At 40.7% G+C, this 21048-nt stretch overlaps 1 protein-coding gene across 5 annotated transcripts in view; it reads right to left on the bottom strand.

Annotated features, from left to right (window-relative positions):
* Positions 1-21048, bottom strand: part of AFF2 (AF4/FMR2 family member 2) — a 342188-nt gene that overhangs the window by 132572 nt on the left and 188568 nt on the right. For 4 of the 5 annotated variants that reach the window (XR_003993337.1, XM_030498544.1, XM_030498546.1 and 1 more), the window contains one exon: positions 418-504. The exons of the other annotated variant lie outside the window; for it this stretch is intronic. Coding sequence is in view for 3 of the 4 variants with exons in the window: in XM_030498544.1 (XP_030354404.1) it covers positions 418-504 (87 nt within the window). In the remaining variant the exon portion in view is untranslated. The remainder of the gene's footprint in view (positions 1-417; positions 505-21048) is intronic. 5 annotated transcript variants of the gene reach the window in all.

Here is a 21048-nt window from a genome sequence, read left to right as displayed (position 1 = left end):
TGGAGTGTGCACACAGATGCCACAGCACTGTTCACATGCAGGAACATTTTAAGTTGCTGTAATTTGACCATACAGCCTAAACCTCATCATGCAATCAATGACTAAGTAGGAAAAATGACCTTTCAGCCACTGCATTGCACAAATAATAATGGGAAAAACCAAGCAAATAAAATATATTGTACTTAATGTAGAAAGACTCTTGTAACAACAGGGATAAAGTTCACTTTGCCTCCAATGCAACTCACCAGCTTTAAAATAAGCTGTCCTACTAGTAATAACAATCTGATTGGGAATTTCCAACTAAAAATAGTCTTAAGAAATTTTTGAAAATTGAACCAATTACAAAAATAAACTTGCCAGTGAAGAACACTCCACAGCACAGAATGTTAATTGGGTCACTGGTTAACCTACTTGTACCTTGCTTGGGATAGAAAACTTGGTCTGCTCAGCCTTGCCAGGAGTGTGAATAGCAGTAAGAGGAGGAGGCCAGGAATGGGTCATCTCCTAGGGAAGAAACAAACCATGTTTTTGAAAACAATTCAAATACATAAAGAAGAAAAAGAGGAAAAAAATTATCATGTATTCTCCACTGGGTGTGAAGATGCTATTGCTTAAGGAAGCATCACCACCCATCCATATCTGGCAGATGACCACCTTCACTATCCAACAGGCAGCATTTCCTGGGAACAGAGTGAAGACAGGAAATATTCTTGAAAATTATAGCCATCTGTGTCTTCATCAGGTGGCAGCTGGCTCCACCTCTGTGGTCAGCCTGTCAAGCTGCATGAATGAAGCCAACAGGTACAGAATAGGGTTTGAACTGCAAAGGCCAAGCAGGAAGGGGCTCCTCCTCCTGCATCGCACTGGATGCAACTCTATATAGGATTGCATGGTGGCAAAATGCAACCTTATTCGATAGAGCACAGTGGCAAAACAAATCAGAGGCAAGTCAAGAAAAAGCTGGAGTGCTTGCAGCATGAATGCCTGGTGTAGAAGAGAGTGGTAAGTGTCCTATGCTCCAAAGCATCTTCTCATAGCACTGGCCATAGGCACTGTGGTTTGCAATGTCACAGCATCAAAGCACTATTGACTCCATTTTAAAATGACGGACTGAGAGGTAAGGTGATTTGCAAGAGAGTTCCACCGAAAGCCCATACTTGACTAGGAAATCCAGGTCTCTGGTGAAGACCTGCCTACCAGACCACTTAAGCAACACACCTATTTTCTGCACAGTGTGTTAATTCATCATTTGCACACTCATGTTCCAACGACCTTCAAAGAAACCTCCTGGGTGCCCACAGCTATGAAAACAAGCAGAAGAGACAGTGCACACCCTGCTTTTTCATACTGAGGCCTAGAACCACCGCTACACTGAGCTTGATGGGAGCAGACTGGGGCTTAAGTTCAGTAAAATGAACTTTTCCCTTTCTGGGGGAAAGTCAGTAAAATAAAGAAACTGCAAGTGTTGTTTTAGGCAGAGCTTGTAAATGCCCTTCCAATGAGTGTGTTTTATGGTAGATGCTGGTCCATTCTCTCTTATCTTTGTTTTTAATTTAATAAATAGTCAGAAAGGCAGTAATACTTGTCTCTGGCAATCTGTTTTATCTTTTTCTTGGTTGTTTTTCTTTGCCTACAAAGCTCAGAACAGATTCTTTCATGAGACAACGGAAACAAAGAGCAAAGGAGGGTCTGACCTAGGATATTTTGTGTGCAATGGCCATAATCCTGACTGTAGTAATCTAAACTTCCCAGCTGCTATTTCTCACTGGTCAAGCCCAGGGCCAGTTACAGCAAAGCTTACAAGCACACAAATTTCTGTAAGTAACATGACAACCACTGCAAATGCTCCACAAATAAAAATATAACATAATAGAATAAATTAATGAAAATGTAACTGTTGTCAAAAGGGCAGTGTGGTGGGTGCATATGGACTAAAGACATGTCCTGGGTGGCTACAGCTGGATACTAATGTATAATTCACTGAAGATAGAGCTAGCAAGTTTCAGGTCTCCAGTTGTCCCTCACAAATTATGTGTCATACATGAGGTTAGGAGAGAGAAAGGAAAATCATGCACCATGGTCCTCAGTTAGTGGGACAGACAGACATGTAAACTTCCCCCATGCTCCTCTTAGGCACTGGTATTTTATTGAATTCCATTAAATTTCCACCCTTAGCAACGCTGCTACTGCAGCAAGGTCTCGTGAGCCCCGCAAGGGACAGAGTTCAGGAATGGCCACTATGGAGAGGAGTTCTCACCTTGTTCTGCTGGAGGCTGGTCCAGCAGCTCAGCTCCACTGGGCTCTGCTGCTCTGCTTCCACCAGCACAGCGCACCATGGACACGGTTGCAGCGAATCATAGAATGTTTTGGGTTGGAATGGTCCTTAAAGCTCATCCAGTTCTAACCCCCTGCCATGGGCACTAGACCAGGTTGCTCCGAGCCCCTGTGTCCAGCCTGGCCTTGAACACTGCCAGGGATGGGGCAGCCACAGCTTCTCTGGGCACCCTGTGCCAGGACCTCCCCACCCTCACAGGAAAGACTTCTTCCTAATATTTAATCTAAATGTCCCCTCTGTCAGTATAAAACCATTCCCCCTATCCTATCACTATAGGCCCTTGTCAAAAGCCCCTCTCCAGACTTCTTGTCATCCCCTTTAGGGACTGGAAGCTGCTCTAACGTCTCCCTCTCATCTTGTCTCCATAGGAGAGGTGCTCCAGCACTTGAAGCATCTTCGTGGCCTCCTCTGGAGGAGCCTCCAACAGGTCTATGTCCTTCTTGTGTTGGGGGTCCCAGAGCTGGATGCAGGACTGCAGGAGGGGTCTCACAAGAGTGGAGTAGATGGGGAGAATTCCCTCCTTTGACCTGCTGGTCACACTCCTTTTGATGCAACCCAGGATTTGCTTTTGGAAAGCCCAATGTGCACTTTCCAGGCTGCAAGCGCACACTGATCGGTCATGTTGAACTTCTCATTGACCAAAACCCTCTCTCCTCAGGGCTGCTATCAATTCTTTCTCCACCCAGCCTGTGTTTGTGTTTGGGATTGCCCTGACCCAAAAGGCTACACAGCTACGACAATGTAGCCTGGGGCCAAGTTTTGCCAGTTCCTTGTGCAGATGACCGAGGGACAGGGGAAGGTGCAGATGTCTCTGCACTCCTGAAAGAGCCTTTGGGTTTCTGCCTGTGGAGGTCAGGGCTTGTTTTCATCGCAAAATGATTTCATTGTTTTTTTGCACAAAGCCCAAACAGTGGCAATGAGGAGGAAGAGGCAGCTCATGAAGAGCTCATCCCTCCTGCTGGGTGAGGCTGCAGCAGCTCAGTGCAATGATGAGAAGTACCCTGTTATATTGCATTTGATTGATTGAGCTCTGCATAGAGGAAGGCAGAAAAAGATTTAAGCATCCAGTTAACTTTTCTGTGAGATAATATAATCCAAATCCTACATGCCTCTGCCAAATGCTATGCCATAGAGGTTGCTTTGTGGCAAATCTTGTCATCACAAAACAATGAAACAGAGACCATATCACATAATTAAAAGAGGGACAGGCAGCCTGATTGAAGGCAGAAATGAAGCCTATTCTAGAACTGCAATTATAGGTTTGACCTCAGTCTCTTCCTGACCATGCATAAAAGGCTGGATTCAGAAAGCCTAGGATTCAGGGGAAGGTGATACCAGCAAATAATTCAGAACATTCACTGTCAAAATGCATCTAGCATCCACTGTGTACCAACTTGGTGGGCTGAAGTGTAAGCAAATCTAGTCATCTCCCTGTTCATGGACACCTGAACACAAAACAGCAGGAAAAGGAAAAATAAGTCTGCTGTTATCTGAGGAAATTCAATTATAAAGTAAGAAATATTGACTCCACTGAGGTCAGAGGCAAAAGTCAACTTCAGTGAGGTCAGGACTACCCAATCCATGCGTTTACAGAGTGCCCTTATGAGCACCAAAGTCTATTACAAATGTACAAGCTAGCTACATTGAATTGTTTCACTGCGATTATCACTGTAATAAAAATTATTGTATAGAAAACTCCAAATACGATCACACATGCAAAACAACTCAAGTATTTAAAGCTCAGCATGTAAACAAGCACTGTGTGTGGAAGTGGTGAGGAAGTATACAGTTACTTAAAGAAACACACCTACATCTACCTACAGATAGGTGCCACAGCACTGCTGACCAAAGAAAAAGAGTGATTGTAGTGAAAATTTTGAGTTTACTCATCTGAAAAATGTCACTTCAAAACGCAGGGGCAGCAATGCACCAACCACCACGGAGCTGGGCATTATACTCACACAGAGCACTCCTGAGCTACAGAATGACATGCAGAAATGGCACTGCACTGTTTCCAGTGAAGGGTCAAAGCCCCAGCCTCACATCCTGCAGAGATGTGACCGTGTGCCTAACTCTCTCCCACTCTGTTCCTTAAGAACATGAACATTATTCCGGAGAATCAGAAGAAAAGATGTAATTTGTTTAATCATCCACATGACTTCACCACTCTTTGCTATGCCCCAATTTCTTTTGGAGGTACCTCATCTTTAAGTACTTGTTAAACTCTATTTTGTTTAACTTGTGAAATCTGATCTATCTACCTTCTAATATGTTATTACTATAAATAACCACACAAAACCTCTGTGTGTTGTGTAGGCATCCATTAAGATGTATATATAAACATCTTGGTTTGTAAAAACCTGCAAAAGTAGGCAGGGAATTGCATTCATTTATTATTTTTTTTCCAGGAAAACTTAAAAAACTTTAATCAATCCAAATTTTGAAGTATTTAGAAATTCCTGGAAGTAACAATAATAAAACTGAGCATATGAAATGCTTTAAAGAGGAATTTAATGGAAACAAAGTAATCCCACAAAATTGAGTTAGGATTTATTTTCACATGGTTTGGACTTAAAATAATTCTGAAATCATGTTAACTGTTGGAGTGGGTAGATGACTGCTATGGAAGCATGCATTTTTTTATAGACCTGGAGATTAAATGAGAAAGTAAACCTGCACAGTTTTTTGGCTTAAAAGTCACTGTGGTCCTCTGATGTAGTAACATCAAGCATCCTCCTTTTTGAAAATTCTTTAAACATTGTTTTAATTGACTCCATGTGCTTTATTTATTAGAGCTAGGCACGCTCGTCTCTTCAGCTAAGTCTGCTTTTTTCAGCTATAAAAGCCCTCAGGTAAGTAACTAAGAAGGACACATGCAGATGTGATCTAATGAATCACCCAAAATACAAATACTTCAAGAAAACTTTTTAAGGGCTGCAGAGGTACAAGGCCAAATCATGATTTAAATGGAAGGAGAGGACTGGGGCAGGATTTAAACTTGCAAGTTTCTAAGGAAAAGGTCAGCGTGAGAGAACTGAGTACAGGGGATATGGGGCAGATGGTAAATAGCTTTACAAAACCAGTCCCTAAAATTAATAACCACCTTCAAGATTTATTTATTTTCTCTGTATTTCATTTTTCCTCATTTCCTTCTTGTTCAAAAGAAAGTGTGCAGTTTTTAAATACAGATAAAAGTGCTGAGCCAGGCTCTAAGAGGTCATTATGGAAAAAAGCAGCTAGCCTGTGTACTCTATGTTCCTACTGAGGCAGCTTTCCTTCCCTTCCTACAGCGCACTCTAAACTGCTTAGCCTGATCTAATTTAAAGTCTCCCAAGATATAGGGCTCACGCTACTTCCCTTGGGAGAATTGAGGGGAGACATGAGAACAGTCTTTAACTACAGAAGAGCCATTGAGAAAGGAGAAAATAATCTGTTCTCCAGTTTTATGGTGGATATGAACTTAAACTGTAGCCACAAAGATTCCAGTTAGACATAAGAAAAAGCTCTCTAATGGTAAGGACCATGCAGGACTGAAACCAATTGCTCAGAGAGCTACACCAACTCCATCTTTGGAAGAACACACTTAGGAACAGATTAGCACACATCCATCAGGAATGGTTTAGTCAGAATTGATTCCTGCATTGGGACAGAGATGTGTAGTAGATAATGAGCTTTCTAAGACCCCTCCCAGCCCTTTTTCTGTAGTTTGATAGATCTCTGTTGGCCAAACGCTACCCTGACTGCCTCTCTTGCGGACAGCAGACCCACAAAAAGGCAGAATGAGAAAGCAATAATCCCGGTGTTTTTCTTCTGTGGCATTAGAGTCCACAAAGGCAGATTCAGGACTGACATCTTGCTCACATCATTAAAGGACAGCCAGAGGAGCAGGAGGAGCAGCCCTGCATACATAGCTAGCAATAAATGCAATCTGAGGCCACTGCTGCTAGCAACCTTATCCATTGTATTCCCTCTGCCAACTCTCCCAATCCTTTAATCTCTTAGCTAAATCTGTTGCTTTAAATTTTCTCAAATTTTTGGTTACACAGTATGTTAAAGTTGCATTCGGAAAAAATTAATACATGATGAATAGATGTTCTAAGGTTATCACAAACTTGATGTTACAGCTGGTGCTAAGCAACCTACTGCCTTGATGGAATAAAGATAACCAAGTGATTTACCATTTATTAAAGGCTCTGTTAATGATTTATTAATGTTTTATCAACTATTTATCAATGCAACCTTAATAAAAAGCATGTCTTGTTTCACAGTATCTTTCTGATTTCTGCATTTATACAAACCGGATCAAACTCTCTCTGCTAGGAAGGCAGCAATGCATGAGGAGCAGCCGCATTTTATGTGTGTGATGAATGCTGAATTAAAAAACATCTCAACCCATTTTATCTTTGGGGAAAAGGCTAAAGAAAGAATGAATATATAGATATATATTTACACATCTACAAGCAAATGACCCTAAAGCCTAAATGAACACAAAGGCAATAAATCTATGTCGGGTTTTTTTCACTCATATTCCAGATGAACGAGTAGGAAATTTGCACAAGCAGTTGAGAATATCCTGACCAGTAATGCAGCTTGCTTTATACTGGGCCAAAGGCTTCCTGAGGAAGGGATTTTGATACATTGTCAGTATTGACACGGACATGATAGATACATTCATGGATATATATTCGATTATCATGTTTCAGCACCAAAGGGATATCACACCTTTTCTCCTGTAAAGGGAAAAAAAACAAACCCAAACAAAAACCCCTTCACTGATGGCCTGATGGTCTCCAAGAGAAAGTCAGTTTTCCCAGTATGAATGCTAAGATGGAAAAATTTTTCTCATGTGAATGTTCTAGCAAGGTTATTACAAGTGGCTAGCGCCCAGTACATAGTCTTGGAGGAACAATGTGTCAGCATCTGCAATGATGCCTTTGTCATACTAGAATTTATCTTGCTATTGTACCAAAACCTACTAAGAAAGCCATTTGGAAATACAGTGCATACGTGCTTGAGTTTATTACTGAAAAACTAAAGTTTATTCTACAAAAAGTAACCATTTCCCTGACCACAATCTAAAAACACAGTGTTCAACTTCTGGGTTTTATCAATGAGAACAGGTTCCCTATGCTAAAGTGGTGTATGGGATGCATTCCTTATCTTCCCATGGTAAATTTATATTCCTTTCCCTATTAACAAGAAGGGAAAGGACAGACAAAAATGATATTCAATGAAAATGAATACAGAAATTAGAGGCCACGAGCAATTGACTATAAACTTTACAGTGTACGTTTTCCTTCCTTATTTTGTTAACAAGGAAGGAAAACCCTGAACCCAGCACTGGATTCCAATTTAACAAGTTATGTTAACATTTGGAAATCCACAAAGAATTTTTCTTTTTCTGTAGAGCTTTTCAATAGTCCCTCACTCCTGTATACCTCATGCTTTTCAATATTTTTTCCTCATACTGTAGCTTTTGTAACTAATAGCACTCATATTCTTTGCTTAGAGCATTTAGAAGACAATAAAAAAATGGCAAATCATGACTGATATACTTGTTACTCTAACCAATCTCGTGTATGTGAAGAAAAACAATGGTCTATTACAGTGAGAAGGTATCTCAGCTTAGGGGGAGAGTGATGAAGCAACAGCACCTGAACCCAGCACTGGATTCCAATTTAACAAGTTCGACACAATCCTAAAAGTAACCACAGACTATATGACAGTGTGTCTACACTGTCAAATGATTTAGCTCCTTACTGGGTCCTGGGCCCCCAGTGGTCCACACTGTGCAGGTAATAGTTAATTCCCAAGACCCTAGGGTGAAACAGGTTGGATGCTCCTCACCAAGGTGGATCAGGGCAATTTTCCTTTGAGTCCATCTCAGGGTGTCCAAGACAAGCATATACTGACCAGGAATAATGACACTGAGGTAACTCCTCTTCCCATCCAAGAGAGGCAGCAGGCATCTTCTCTATTTGCAGAATATTTGGGTTTGTTAAGGATAGGCCATAACGACTGCATGCAAGGACAGCATGATCAAAGCTCTGAAGTTTTGCCAAGCACATGCAAGATGCTGGGCCATGAGAGGTATTCATATTTCCATGAAACTGTTCCTCTGGACAGACCTGTTGATGGGCCAGGAACATGGAACTGCCATGATGGGTCAGACTCATCCCACTCATCTGGGATGCTGGTAGACAGTGGTTGGTGCTGTGTCTTTCACAGAGCACTTCAAGAGCACCAGAACAATCATGAGGGTAAAATCCTGATCCTCAATACTTACTAATTCCCAGCCATGCTGAGATCCTATCTGTTTAATACTGCATCTGGAACTGGATATTCAGTTAACACCAGCTAACACCAGCTTTAAGAGTCCTAAAAGTTAATGATAGGTCCGTAAATATTCAGGTACTTGCAGTCATGCGTACTAAACCAAATTCCAGAAAGCTACGCAGCTGTCACTCTCAGACCTTAGACTCTTAGACTAATGCCTTTGTTTCCCAATACACAGTACCAGGGTCCTGCTGTGAACAGTATGGCCAATAGCACCTCTTGGTCTTGGCAGCTTTTCATCCCCACTGAGATGCACAGCCATATCCCATTGATTTTATTTATTCAAAACGATACTTGGTAACCATCTCCAGGGATGGCACATCTAATTTTCATGAGGGCCTCAAGAGATAGGAAGTATGCACTGAACTGTTAAATGCAACATCACATCCTGGCAGTCCAACAGTATAATATAAACAAAGGCACAATAAGTAATAAAAAGCTAATTCTTTCAAAAGTTACTAATACCAACATATAATTTCATCTTTGCAATTTAAAAAACATTGGCAACATTTCTCCAAGTAAATAAGCAACTGTGTTTTGAAACTATTCACTGCTGGCACTTGTTTAAGGGAATCTGGTAATTTGTTCCATCCATCCTGAGCTTCACAAGCAAAAAAGCATGCCTTGAATTGCCTGTTTTCTTCTCTGAAACTTAGGGCTCACACCAAGAGGAGAGAAGAACTATAATTTACAGTTACAAAACAAGACTGCACCTTCCCTGAGGCACTCCACTGTGCACATTTATACAATACATTACACCATCTTCTTTACGTTGCCAGACGCAATCATTTCATGCTTTTTTCATACAAAATGCAACAGTGAATTATGCAATCACATGACAAGACCTTATCCATGTAATTTATTGCAAAATGCATTTAATTTCTGAAGTCACTTATGCCAATGTCATGAAAAAATAAAATCTCCAAATTCAGCATCAGGTAAAATTGCATTACTAACTACAGAACTTCTTGTTCTGTAGGCTTAGCAAAGAAACTGTTCAAGTTTTATATTGTGCACCAGGTTTTAGACCCATGTAACCAGCTTACAACACATCCTGACAATAAGATGAAACAGTCTAAAAAATCATCAGGAAATTGACAGCATCAACTTGTGCCAGAAGACACCAGCTTTAGTCCTAAAACAGGAGCATCAATTATCTGCAACAGCACATGGAGGAAATTAAGAAATCAGGTTAGGCAACTTATTTGAGTTTATAGCTGAATTCTTTTGTGTAAGCCATGATTTGCTTTCATTAAAATTGGACTCCAAGTTGTTACTCATCAAATACAAAGAAATAAAGCTACCACACACTGGTGTACAATACACATTGAAATCTTTTACAAAAGCTGGGTTTTTTTGCCTTCAAAACCAAGACTCTGCCAGATCTCTTCTATTCTGCTTACCACACAAGCAGTATTGCAGCATGGGTTTTCCTGAGTGGGTGTGCCAGGGTAGCACTTCTTTTTAATGTTGAGTGTTTCCCTCTTACATGGTCTCATCAGCACCTCAACTGTAATGCCATTAAAACAGTAGTCTGAAGCTAAGACATAGTGAACAGCTAGAAAACCTCAAACCTGCCCTTACAGAAGCTGTCTTTTTCCACCATTACATTTTCTTCATCTGTGTGATGTTCTCCCTAAGTGTCCCAGTTGAAAACTTGCTTCTCTCTTGTGTATGAAGAATGCACTCCCCCCTACAGAGTATGATTATCTTCTCAGTGCCTACATCAGAGACTATGACTACTTTGAGGGAAAAGACTGTCTCATTTTTTGTCTTATGCAGTGCCTAGGGCAGTGCTGGAACTTCTGAATATTGGCTGGAAATTGGAAACAGTGAATATTGGCTGGAAAATCCTGAGTTGACAACATAGCCAGCTTGATCAGCATTTAGTGGGCCCTGGATGGGCAAAAAACTTCAAACTGAAGCCTGATCACTGGATCCTCTCATTTGGCACCCTGTTTGGTTTTTTCTTTAAGGTTAAAACCTTAGCACGTTTGACCAAAAAAATACTATGGGTTCTGGCCTGTAACAAGGAGGCAGAGTCCTTGCTGTCTCTCACACTCAGCCCTTTAATTCTCTTCTCTTAGAGAAAGACCTAAGCAGCCACCTGAAACCCTAGCATGTGACCTGGCATTTATTACAGTAACTTTAGCCTTTGGGGAAAAAAAACCCAAACCAAACCCCAAACATTTCAGTCTGGATTTCCTTTTGCTCACTTGTGTCTTGAGGCAGGTCTGTTCCTGCATCTGTGTGTCCTGTAAACCATGCCAACACTCCCCTTTGATCCACTCCTGCTAAACTAACAGGTGTAGAAAAAATAGATGTATGTTATAGAACATGTTTTGATACAACATGTACTTTTTTTGGCATGTCAGCCTTACCCAAATAAGCCAGCTTAAAGAGTAAAGAAAACCGAAGCCAAAACATGCTGAGGTCTTTTTTTGATCTCCCTTAAGGTATGGACGCTTTGGAGTATTTCTGGTAGACAGATTCCCACTGTCACATGCATGTATTTGATTCCTCATTTCCCAGCTTGTTTTTTCGTAGAAAGCTAGTAAGTATGAGGTTGGAAACATTAAATACTCAGAACTGCCACGAAGACATATGACAGCTGAGGTTGCTTGGTCCCACACAGAGACCAAGTCTGAAATCAGCATGTTCTGACTATACACCAGATTAATATATCCTCCTCCCATGCCTGCATTTTTTAAAGCCTTCTGACAGCAAACTACATCAAAACAAACTAACTCCTAAAAGTTGGGCTGAAAAAGGGCAAAGTCCACAACCTTCCTGTCTCCAAACACTGCACTACTTTTTTTCCCAAAGGAAAACCAGCGAGTAGCACACAAAAGCCACAGAGCTAAAATGCAGTAAGTTCGGTGCTCCAGCATTTAAAAATCATGTACCTACATTACTAGACGATGACATGTATTGTCTTTTTTGCTTCTAGATGGCCAAACAGGAATAGCAAACTGTTCATTAGTAATAGTTCATCAGGGGTCATGTGAGCAATCAGGAACAAACCTGGAGCAAGCCCAAGACAAGGCCACCCAGTAGACCCACGGTTGCTGGTAAGCTCTAAGCAGTTAGTGCTATTTGCAACTCCAGCTGGTGTCAAACACTGACAATTACCAGTTATCATACAAAGATGAACTGGAATAAACCTGCCAAAGAATCCTTTTTTTTAGTTTTTTAGTTAGAAGTGCAATCTATTATCATGTTACAAGTAATTACCGACAGCAGTTGTTGATCTCACTTTGCTGGAGAGATACAAAGGCTAGATGCAGTAACACAGCATTCTTTTTGAAAGGTTACTTGTGTTGTAAGTGAAAGACACTATAAAATAACAATGCTGCTGCAACGGAGACAGAATGATACATCTAGTCAAATTCCAAGTCCAAGCCTTTTCAAAGCACACAAGCAGTTCCCGTATCCTTTCAAACATGATAGCTTTCTTGTAGTTTACATTGACCATATTAAGAAAAACGGTAATGAGGACATCATGACAACTTCTTTTAGAATCATGGAATCAGCTAGGCTGGAAAATACCTTTATTATCATCAAGTCCAACCATTACCCCAGAACTGTCAAGTCCACCACTAACCCATGTCACTGAGGGTCTCATCTGCACTTCCAGGGACAGTGATTCCACCGCTCCCTGAGCAGCTTGTTCCAATACTTGACCACCCTCTCTGTGAAGAAATTGTTCCTAATATCCAATCTAAACCCTCCCTGGCACAGCTTGAGGCAGTTACCTCTTTTTCTTTTTTCAACTTACAAACCAGATTTGTATTGATGCAGTCAGTGCACATGAGAGATCTAAGCAGGGAGAAGGGTGAGGAGTGAAGCAGCAAGAATTCAAACAACCCAAGAGTCTTGTTTCTCAGCCTGCTGTAGGCCTTTGATAGTGTTAAAATGTTCATGCTGTTTGATAGCACCATCTCCTCTCCTAAAATTATTAAGGCAGAAACTAGCTTTTCAGAGGGAGTCAGAAGAAGCAGCAGTGACACATTCCGGGCTCACGAGGGACTTCTACTAAGGATGGGGAAGGGCTGGAGAAGGCACAGGAACGATGATGTGATATCCTCATGGCTTGCTGAGCATGTCCCAGCAATGGTGGCTCATATAGTTGCACTTCTGGGGTTCTTCTAGCACTGACAACAACGACTTTTAAAAGCAACGACTGCCAAGGAAGAGTAGTGATAACTACTTTCGTGAAAAGAAGCCTCCAGTGAATGCCTCCCTGTTGAACTTGCACACTTTGTTTTTGTCTGAACTCAGGGACGAGAAGAGGCTGCTCTTCTGTGAGCACCAATTTTCATTTGATTGGTACAGCACTCCTTTTTCAGATACACTGGCAACTCAGACCTCTTATTGAAAAGATTATGGGATTGATAGGTTAGAAATTATAAAATACTGGAATAAATGGAAAGGAATTAATTGGCTTGATTAAAAAAAAGAAAAAAAAAAAGATCACTACTGGGAATGTTCTCCTACAAACCGAGCACCAGGGTTTTTTCTGAGTCCCAGAATATTTTTAAAGGTTACTGTACCTTTATATATATACAAACAACATAATCTTTAGGAGAGTATACTCATGACAAAGAAATTAATGCACTACAAAGCCCAAAGGGGCTTTTAACACTCAGTGTTTGTGCAACAAAATCCATCAGAAGATCTCAAAGCACTCCTCACAAGACATCAGCACCTGCCATTTTCCAGCTTGGCTCCAGAGGTGGAATTTGGTCCATGCCTTAAACCGCCTGCTCAACCAGCAGCAAATACAAGGATCATTACACTGGCCTCCCCTTTCTTTTTCCAACCCATGCAAGCCTCCTAAGTCCATGTGTGTCCATGTTCCTGTTCCATCCTACAAAGTACCAGTAGGTATTATTTCCACCTCACCCCAAACAGTATTTGCTTAGACGTTGCCCGGAAATTTTGGAATAGAGGAAATACTTGCTAAGAGCTGTAAACTGTTGAGAACAGGGTTTCTAGCGACATCCACAGCAGAGCCCTCGCCCTTGGAGCCCTGGAAAGCAATACAGAAACACTTGCAGCAGGGAGAATAAACAGTGCATGCAGAATGTTGAACAAACATAAATCTGGGCACTTAGGTCTGAACTTCAGATTCACGTCTTTTATCTCTTGCCTCTGAACAATGGTCAACAAACACCTCAACGCCTTGAACTAATAAAACCATTTTCCTTTCTAATGCTATAGCCTGACATTTTCTTCAGCTGACTTCTGCAAGGCTGTGTGCCTGTATGACTGCTTTTAAATCATACAGAAATGTGAGAAATTCCTTGGGAAGAAAAAATAAAGGGCAGAAAAAAGGCAAAAAAATCTAAAAAGCATTCTGGTCAGATTTTCTAGCTATCCAGTTACACAGCTGACATAAATCAGCATGGCAGGATCTACAGGCTAATTAAACAAATGTGACAACTTTACTGTGACAATTTGAAAATGCTCAAAGTGCCTCCCATCCACAGTGTGCATTCTTCTCAAATGTGTATTAAACCCCATGTATTGTATGAAGAAACTGAAAGGAACTTACGTATTCAATAAAAAACAATTATAAGCACAATTTGGAATATATGGCTAAAATAGATTGGAAGTTCATAAGGTTTCTCAGAACATTAAGTTCAATGACACGCTTTCTTTAAAGAAATGTGAGAAATTTTCTATAGCAATGGATAAACCACAGTATGTAGTATAATTTTAAATATATGATTATGCCTTGCTTTTGCACAATCATAACACCAATAATTCCAGCTGAAAACCTCAATGTATTTTGATTGCAAAATAATGGCAGTGTGGGCGAGGTTCTATTTTGCCATTTCACGGAAGGAGACGCTGTGGAGTGAAGGGGTATCTCAAAGTGATACAGGAAGATTAAAGGTAGGATGTTTTACCTGAGCCTATGTATTCAAACATTTACTGAGAGGATGTTCAAAGAGGTGGGAAGATGAACCCTATCAGTCTCTTACTGGCAGGTGCGAAGTGGTGTGTTCTGAAGACTCTGACAGCTGAAACAATCTCCACAGTCAAGAAGGAAGACACCTTCAGAAACAGCTCCACTGTACTGACAGTCTTAAAGCCCACAGATCAATGTCAAGAAAGTAAAGACAGAAACTGCTCCCCCTAAAAAGGCGGATTCCAGAACTATTCTCCCTACAGAATGTGGAATAACTTGAACTTGAGGCAGATGATGACTGCAAGACTGCCTTCCCATGCCAGGCAGCTTCCCCAGACTCCATGAAGGCTGGCAAGGCTGACAGAGTGTCACCACATGACTCCTCCAAAGGAAAAGTCCACCTGCTTCTCCAGGGGGTCTCTCAGGAAGAAATACTTCTTGGCCTGTAACTCAGCTGGTAGCTCGTGTCTGTATCATTGCATTAAGAAGAAGAGATTCGGAATGACTTGGGTTAAATTTAGACTGCAGTACATGAAGAAAACGGCAACAAATACTCCTGATATCTGCTGAAACAGAACACTACACCCATCTCCTCTGAGAGCGACGAGATTCATACTTCTAATTTCAGTTTTACTCCCGATGTAATCTTTGTCCTGTTTTTATTTTCCTTCTAAGAATACAAAAACGGTGAAGCATCAACGGCTGCATCATGGTAGGTATATTCAAATCACTGAAACTGAGCATGTCTCAAGTATCTGGCCCCCTTTTGGTCCTTTTTTTTTTTTTTTTGTAATTTCTCTAGTTCTTTCCTTACATATATTTTCCAACCATCAACCAGTTTTTTCAGGTTTGGATTGTCATGGCCAGCTGAAACTTCAGAAGAGAATTTCAAACAGGAGAGCTCTTTCTGAAGATTCATTCAGTTACATCCTCCAGTCCTGTCTTCCCCTGGGCACCGCAAGTCTGTTTTTTCCTAGCTTTGTTTCTCTTGACTAACCACATGGCCAACTTACCCTCCATGGGCCTCACCAGCTTCTTCAGCAGTGCTGACATATAGGGAGGCTTCCTACCAGGACTCAAAAACTACAACACTTACCCTCAGGGCTGCAAACACGGAGCTCTTCCCTTTTGTGCGATAAAGAGCCACAGAAGATGCTATAGGCTTTGTCATTTCAAACCAGAATTGTTTCTAAAGCATACATTCATTTCAGAAAGCCTAACTCGATTTTAATATGTTTTCAATGTCTTCATTCTGTGCCTAAAGCAATTTGTTATGTAGAGTACACATTATTAATCTACTTAAATGAAAGGTAACATTGCTAGCAGTTTAAACACTCCATGCCCATATTTAACAATGTTTCATTTTGACAGGACAAGATGAAATAACAGAAATGATTAATCTGAGACCAAAGCAATATTCTACTACCTATATTTCAAAATAGGACTAGATTTTACTTTTAATACTTTGGCAGTAAGATGTATAAGTGGAGTACAGGAGCTTCAGGTGGCTCTTCTACTTGACCGGATTGCACACTGTGCCAGTAGTTGCTGTTACTGGTCATTTTGGAATCAGCAGCAGTACTCCAGGACAGGCACACACCAGGCTCTGCAGTTCTCATCCATATTTCTAGACAACATAAATCCATGCAGCGTCCTTATGGGAGGATACTTGGTACAGCTAGAGACTAACACTGTAACAGTGCAGAAGTGTTGAAAATTTCCCATCCAGTTCAGCACTCGCGGCCTTTTTTGTTCATGGGAGCATACAAAAGGTCAAAGTGGATGTGACATTCCAGATTCCTTGGGTCTGTTTTTTCTCGCACTTTCACTCAGAGATAGGAGAGCTACTCTTTATTTACAATGAAGAAAAGGGACGGGAAGTCGGGTCCCATGAGTCTGCAAATCTGGAGTAGGAATCTTAGTTTTATGATACTCTCCACTCAAGACCCCATCAGCTCATTTTCCCACATTTTTTTGCCTCTTTCACTTCAGTTATTTCTGGAACTACAAAGCTTAGAGTTTTTTAAAAAAGTAGTATATAAACCGACCCAAACTTTTAAGTGACGCAGAGGGTGCACCTGATCTTCCGCAGAAGTTGCAAAACTTACTATCTTTTCCTCCAAGGCAATGTACTTTTCTGGAATTACTTTCTTGAAGTGCCTTTTTAAAAAAATATTTCATATATTCTCATAAAATATAATCATTTTTATCATAACAGAGTACCAAATCAGAGTGAGGATGCCGTAAGATGTTGCAATGCACAGTGGATCATTTCTGAGGTGACTGTCAATGAGGAAGAGAAAATAAGAGTGGTTGTTTCGGTGCAAAAGAGATGCTGAAGCATTCGGAAAACAGACAAGAATTAACACTTTTTCCTTTAGTCATTCATTTCTCATGAGAGTGCTTTCATTCTCTTCAGGAGTAGTAAAATGTGTCTGAACTCTTGTGATGTCAGCTCACTTTACAGTAATTTTAGTAGCGATGATAAATCTGGCAGTGATAGCCAAATGATATGGTACTACTGAAATCAGTAGTATTTCCATTTGGTAGTACAAAAATGTATGTTAAAATATTATGGTTAAGGAGATAAGAAAACAGAACTGAATAGTGAGTTTGAAATAGGTGCACTGCAATCTCTCTCTCTTTTCCTGAATACCTTTTGTAATCTTTTTTTATTGTTACAGTGTAGACATGCTGCAATAGACCCACATAATGATCAGATTTTACGTTTCAAAGTTCTTTGCTAAATAATTTCTTTAATACTGCTACAAAAATAAAATCTTTATTTGATAAATTCCTGCAGGCTGGAATCAGATCTTGCTTGTCTGTCCTGACAAAGGTCTTATCTTTTGCCCCTTACATGTTGAAGAGGCATTTATCCCTGTAACAGGCAGGTGCAAAACACCTTACAAGTACAGGAAACACTGCACACCCACGTGCATCTGTCAGATCAGACAGTCAACCTTTCCTCCCCGTCACCTCCCCAACAGCATGTAGTATCTTTGTGTTGATCTGGCAGCACAAAGCAGATTTACAGTATATATCTAGACCACAAGTGAACTCCTCTCATACCTAACCTGGGCCATGTCAGCACTGCAACAGTGGCCCACAAAAAACAAGCCACATAAGCTGCATACTCAAGCACTGACTCATGCCAACTTCCTACTCAGCTAGCCTAAAGTTAACTCTTGACTTCTACATAACGTACCTTCAAGTTAACATAAACAGCTCTGGGGTAATGCTCCTGAGGTGCCTTTCTCATGCACGGCACAATAATATTGCCATGGTAAAGGTGAATGGCCAAAAACTTGAATAATCCTGTTCTGCTGTGTTCAGGTATAGCTCACATTGGCCAAACAAAACCTCTGTATTAAGGGTCTACTCTACACTACAAAGACCTAAGGTTGCATTCTCCAGCTCCAATCAAACCTACACTAGGCTGTCCTCAAATGACTCCAGCTATTGATTTCTCTGTGCCTGTGTGTATATGGCTGGACAGTTCACAAAATGCTGGGAAAAGGCTTCTTTTGACGTTCCTGAAATTGTTGCTGAATGCTTGTGGTGGTTCTGAGCTGATCACCTACCAAACCAGGAACGAGCTGTTCTCAAAAACTACTCAGCACTTCATTTTTCTGGGGCAAGTCTACATCTAGAGAGTCATCAGAGCAAAGGACTAGTTGCTGCTTTTATGTACACGTAAAGTAATGCAGGGGTAACTCCTTTTTATTTAATAACAGCACCAGCAATGTAAGTGGAGCTGCTGCCATTTTATACCAGTGTGGGAGGAAGAAGAATTCAATGAACTCAAATGAGATCAGATGTCAGTGGAATTACCCCTTGATTTATTTTTATGAGAGAGCAGAAACCGGTTCTGCCTCCATTGAGAAAATGCTTATAAAAAGCTGAAAATGCAATGGCTTAGAAATTGCTAAGAAATTAACTGGTTTCATCCATCCAAATCTTCATGTACATAAGCAAAGTCTAAAGAAAAAAAAAAAAACCAGACCAAAACGACAGTTGTAACACTTTGCCTTTTTCAAAACAGGCTATTACCCGTTCCTCACATGCTTCCAAAGGCTGCACGCCAGGCGAGGGACAAAGGCCGCAGATGCACATTTACACGTGGGTTAACTTTTCAATCCATTTTTTCATTTCAGTAGAAATAATAAATCACCTTATCCTGGAGAAAGAAGCAGCTTGACAGAAAACATACGGTGCTGGGCTATTTTTATAGCACACCTAAGATGTATAGGGATTCATTTATTTACTCAGCTATTTAAAAGTGGCTACTCTTACTCATTCTCTGGACAGCTAAATGCCAGGTTGCTAAGTTACTGTTACTTGACATCATCTCCTCCCCAACGTGTTCCCACAGTTGACAGGTTCACATGATTTACTAGGCCAGTCAGCTCGTTATTCACTTGTCCAATGACGTCTGGATAATCATTTGAAACTCACATCATGTCCTGCCCAGCAAGCCCTCAGATTCCACACGAAAATATTTAAACTGCCCATCAGCTACTAAACACATTTGTAACTACACTGGACAGCGTACCTGTGTTTTTCAAATTACAATTATTATAATTAGGTTTAGCATCATTCTTCAATGTTGGTTTGTATTTTAGAAGAGAAAACAATTACTGAGAGGCAAATAACAGCCTGTATCTGTTACAGTCTAATTTTGCTCAGTGAACAGCTCACCTCAGCTATGGATGACACACATTAAATTCGTTAGTGCTTTCAATTGGCACGAGGAAGGTAATACTACACATAATTTGCCCAGTCAAGGGCATCTTCACTTGCTGATCAATTTACATATTCTCCAATGTCATCAGATATTAGCTAGTCATCAGAAGAATGGAAGACTATACAAATCATAGACTTTGCTCCTTTAACTCTAGTCATTTTATACTAATTACAACCTGAATTATATTTAGGATTTGTTTTGCTTCCAAACTAGAAAGCTTATAATTAATATCACAGCTGTCCACATAACATCAGAAGTCCATTTAGTTACTTGATGGCTTACTACAGTGAATATGCATCTACAAGAATTCTTTCGTTCCTTTAAGCAGGGACAGATTTTTAGACAGCAGTGCCTGCCCAGATGGTTAGCAACACAGACACGAAAGCTTTATGTGTACAGACCAGAGCCTCACTGCTGTGGGATTACATCTAATCGATTGCCTAAACACCTAGCCCAAAGTTCCAATTTACACTGCAAGTCCTCAAGAACATTTAGTTAAATAAGATTTCCTTTCTTTCCCGTGTAATGTTGTATGCTTATCACCTCTCTGCCCAGCGGTAAACCAATGCGACGGGAGGTCCCTCCTGTGCTCATTCTAGGTAGAAACAGGATGGCTGCGGGTTTGCACCGACACACAGCCCTATACTGGGACCAGCACAACGTGTCACATAACATGCCATGCCAGCAGGGAATGCTGATGGAGCACTGGTACAAGTGGCACAAGTAACAGCATCAAAACACTGGTTTAAAATGTCAGTTCTACTGCCCCATTCGCACTTTGTATCACAACATTTCAACAAACTCATTTTTCAAAGGCTGCACATAGCAAAGTGACAACTTAATTTAAGCCCATATTAATAAAATGTGAATTACACACTCATTCACTGTCGAGTGCCTGTCTTCCACGTTACCCACACTTTCAAAGCCATTATGGTGGGTTAAAAAGTAAGCCACATTTTGGAACAGAAAACAGGGTACGGACCACCCATGTATTCACCTTCATCTTTCAATTTGCTATTAGCAACCTTTATGAAATGCAAATCTCCTGTACTACCTTTACAGCTTAGCCTTAGTTATAAAAGAGAGATTATTTTTATTATTATTATTATTATTAACAACCTTCACAGCCATCCTAGTTAGGAAATCAAAATCAACAGGAGACTAGTCTGCCATTAACCTTTGGTTACAGTATCAGAACAGTCCGTAAAGCATTTACACAAGATGACATAAGTGGCTAAGTGTTTCAGGAAATCTGAAAGACTGTGAAATTTTGTCTCTGAAGACTCAGAGGTCTGAATGGACTCAAGACCTTTCCCCTCTCTCAGCTGGAAATTTTCGACCATAAACTCAATTAAAATTTCTTTTTCCCTAAAGAAAAAAAAAAAAAATAGAGATGAGGAATTGCAAACCTCTACAATTACAAAACCCACTAATCAAGTTCAGCTTGAAAAAAGAGCTCTGTAAAATCAGAGGTCACAGATCTTAACATGGTACCTCTTCTTGTAAAGTCTAGGAAAAAACCCTAGAAGAGTTACTGTGTCTTTCTGAGAGGTGAAAACGAATTAAGTCACTTAATCCCCTGACTTTAAAAGAGACAAAAAGCAAACTTCAAGGCATGAAATGATCTCTCTCGAGGGAGACGGGCAGGGCTCGGGCAAGGCAGGCAGCAGCACCTTTTCTCCTGCTCTTTGGGGTGCACAGCTCAGGAGTGGA

Source organism: Strigops habroptila, chromosome 9 (genome assembly GCF_004027225.2).
Source record: "Strigops habroptila isolate Jane chromosome 9, bStrHab1.2.pri, whole genome shotgun sequence".
NCBI lineage: Eukaryota > Metazoa > Chordata > Aves > Psittaciformes > Psittacidae > Strigops > Strigops habroptila.
The sequence above is the reverse complement of the archived record's forward strand: the minus strand, read 5'-3'. Positions and strand labels throughout refer to the sequence as shown.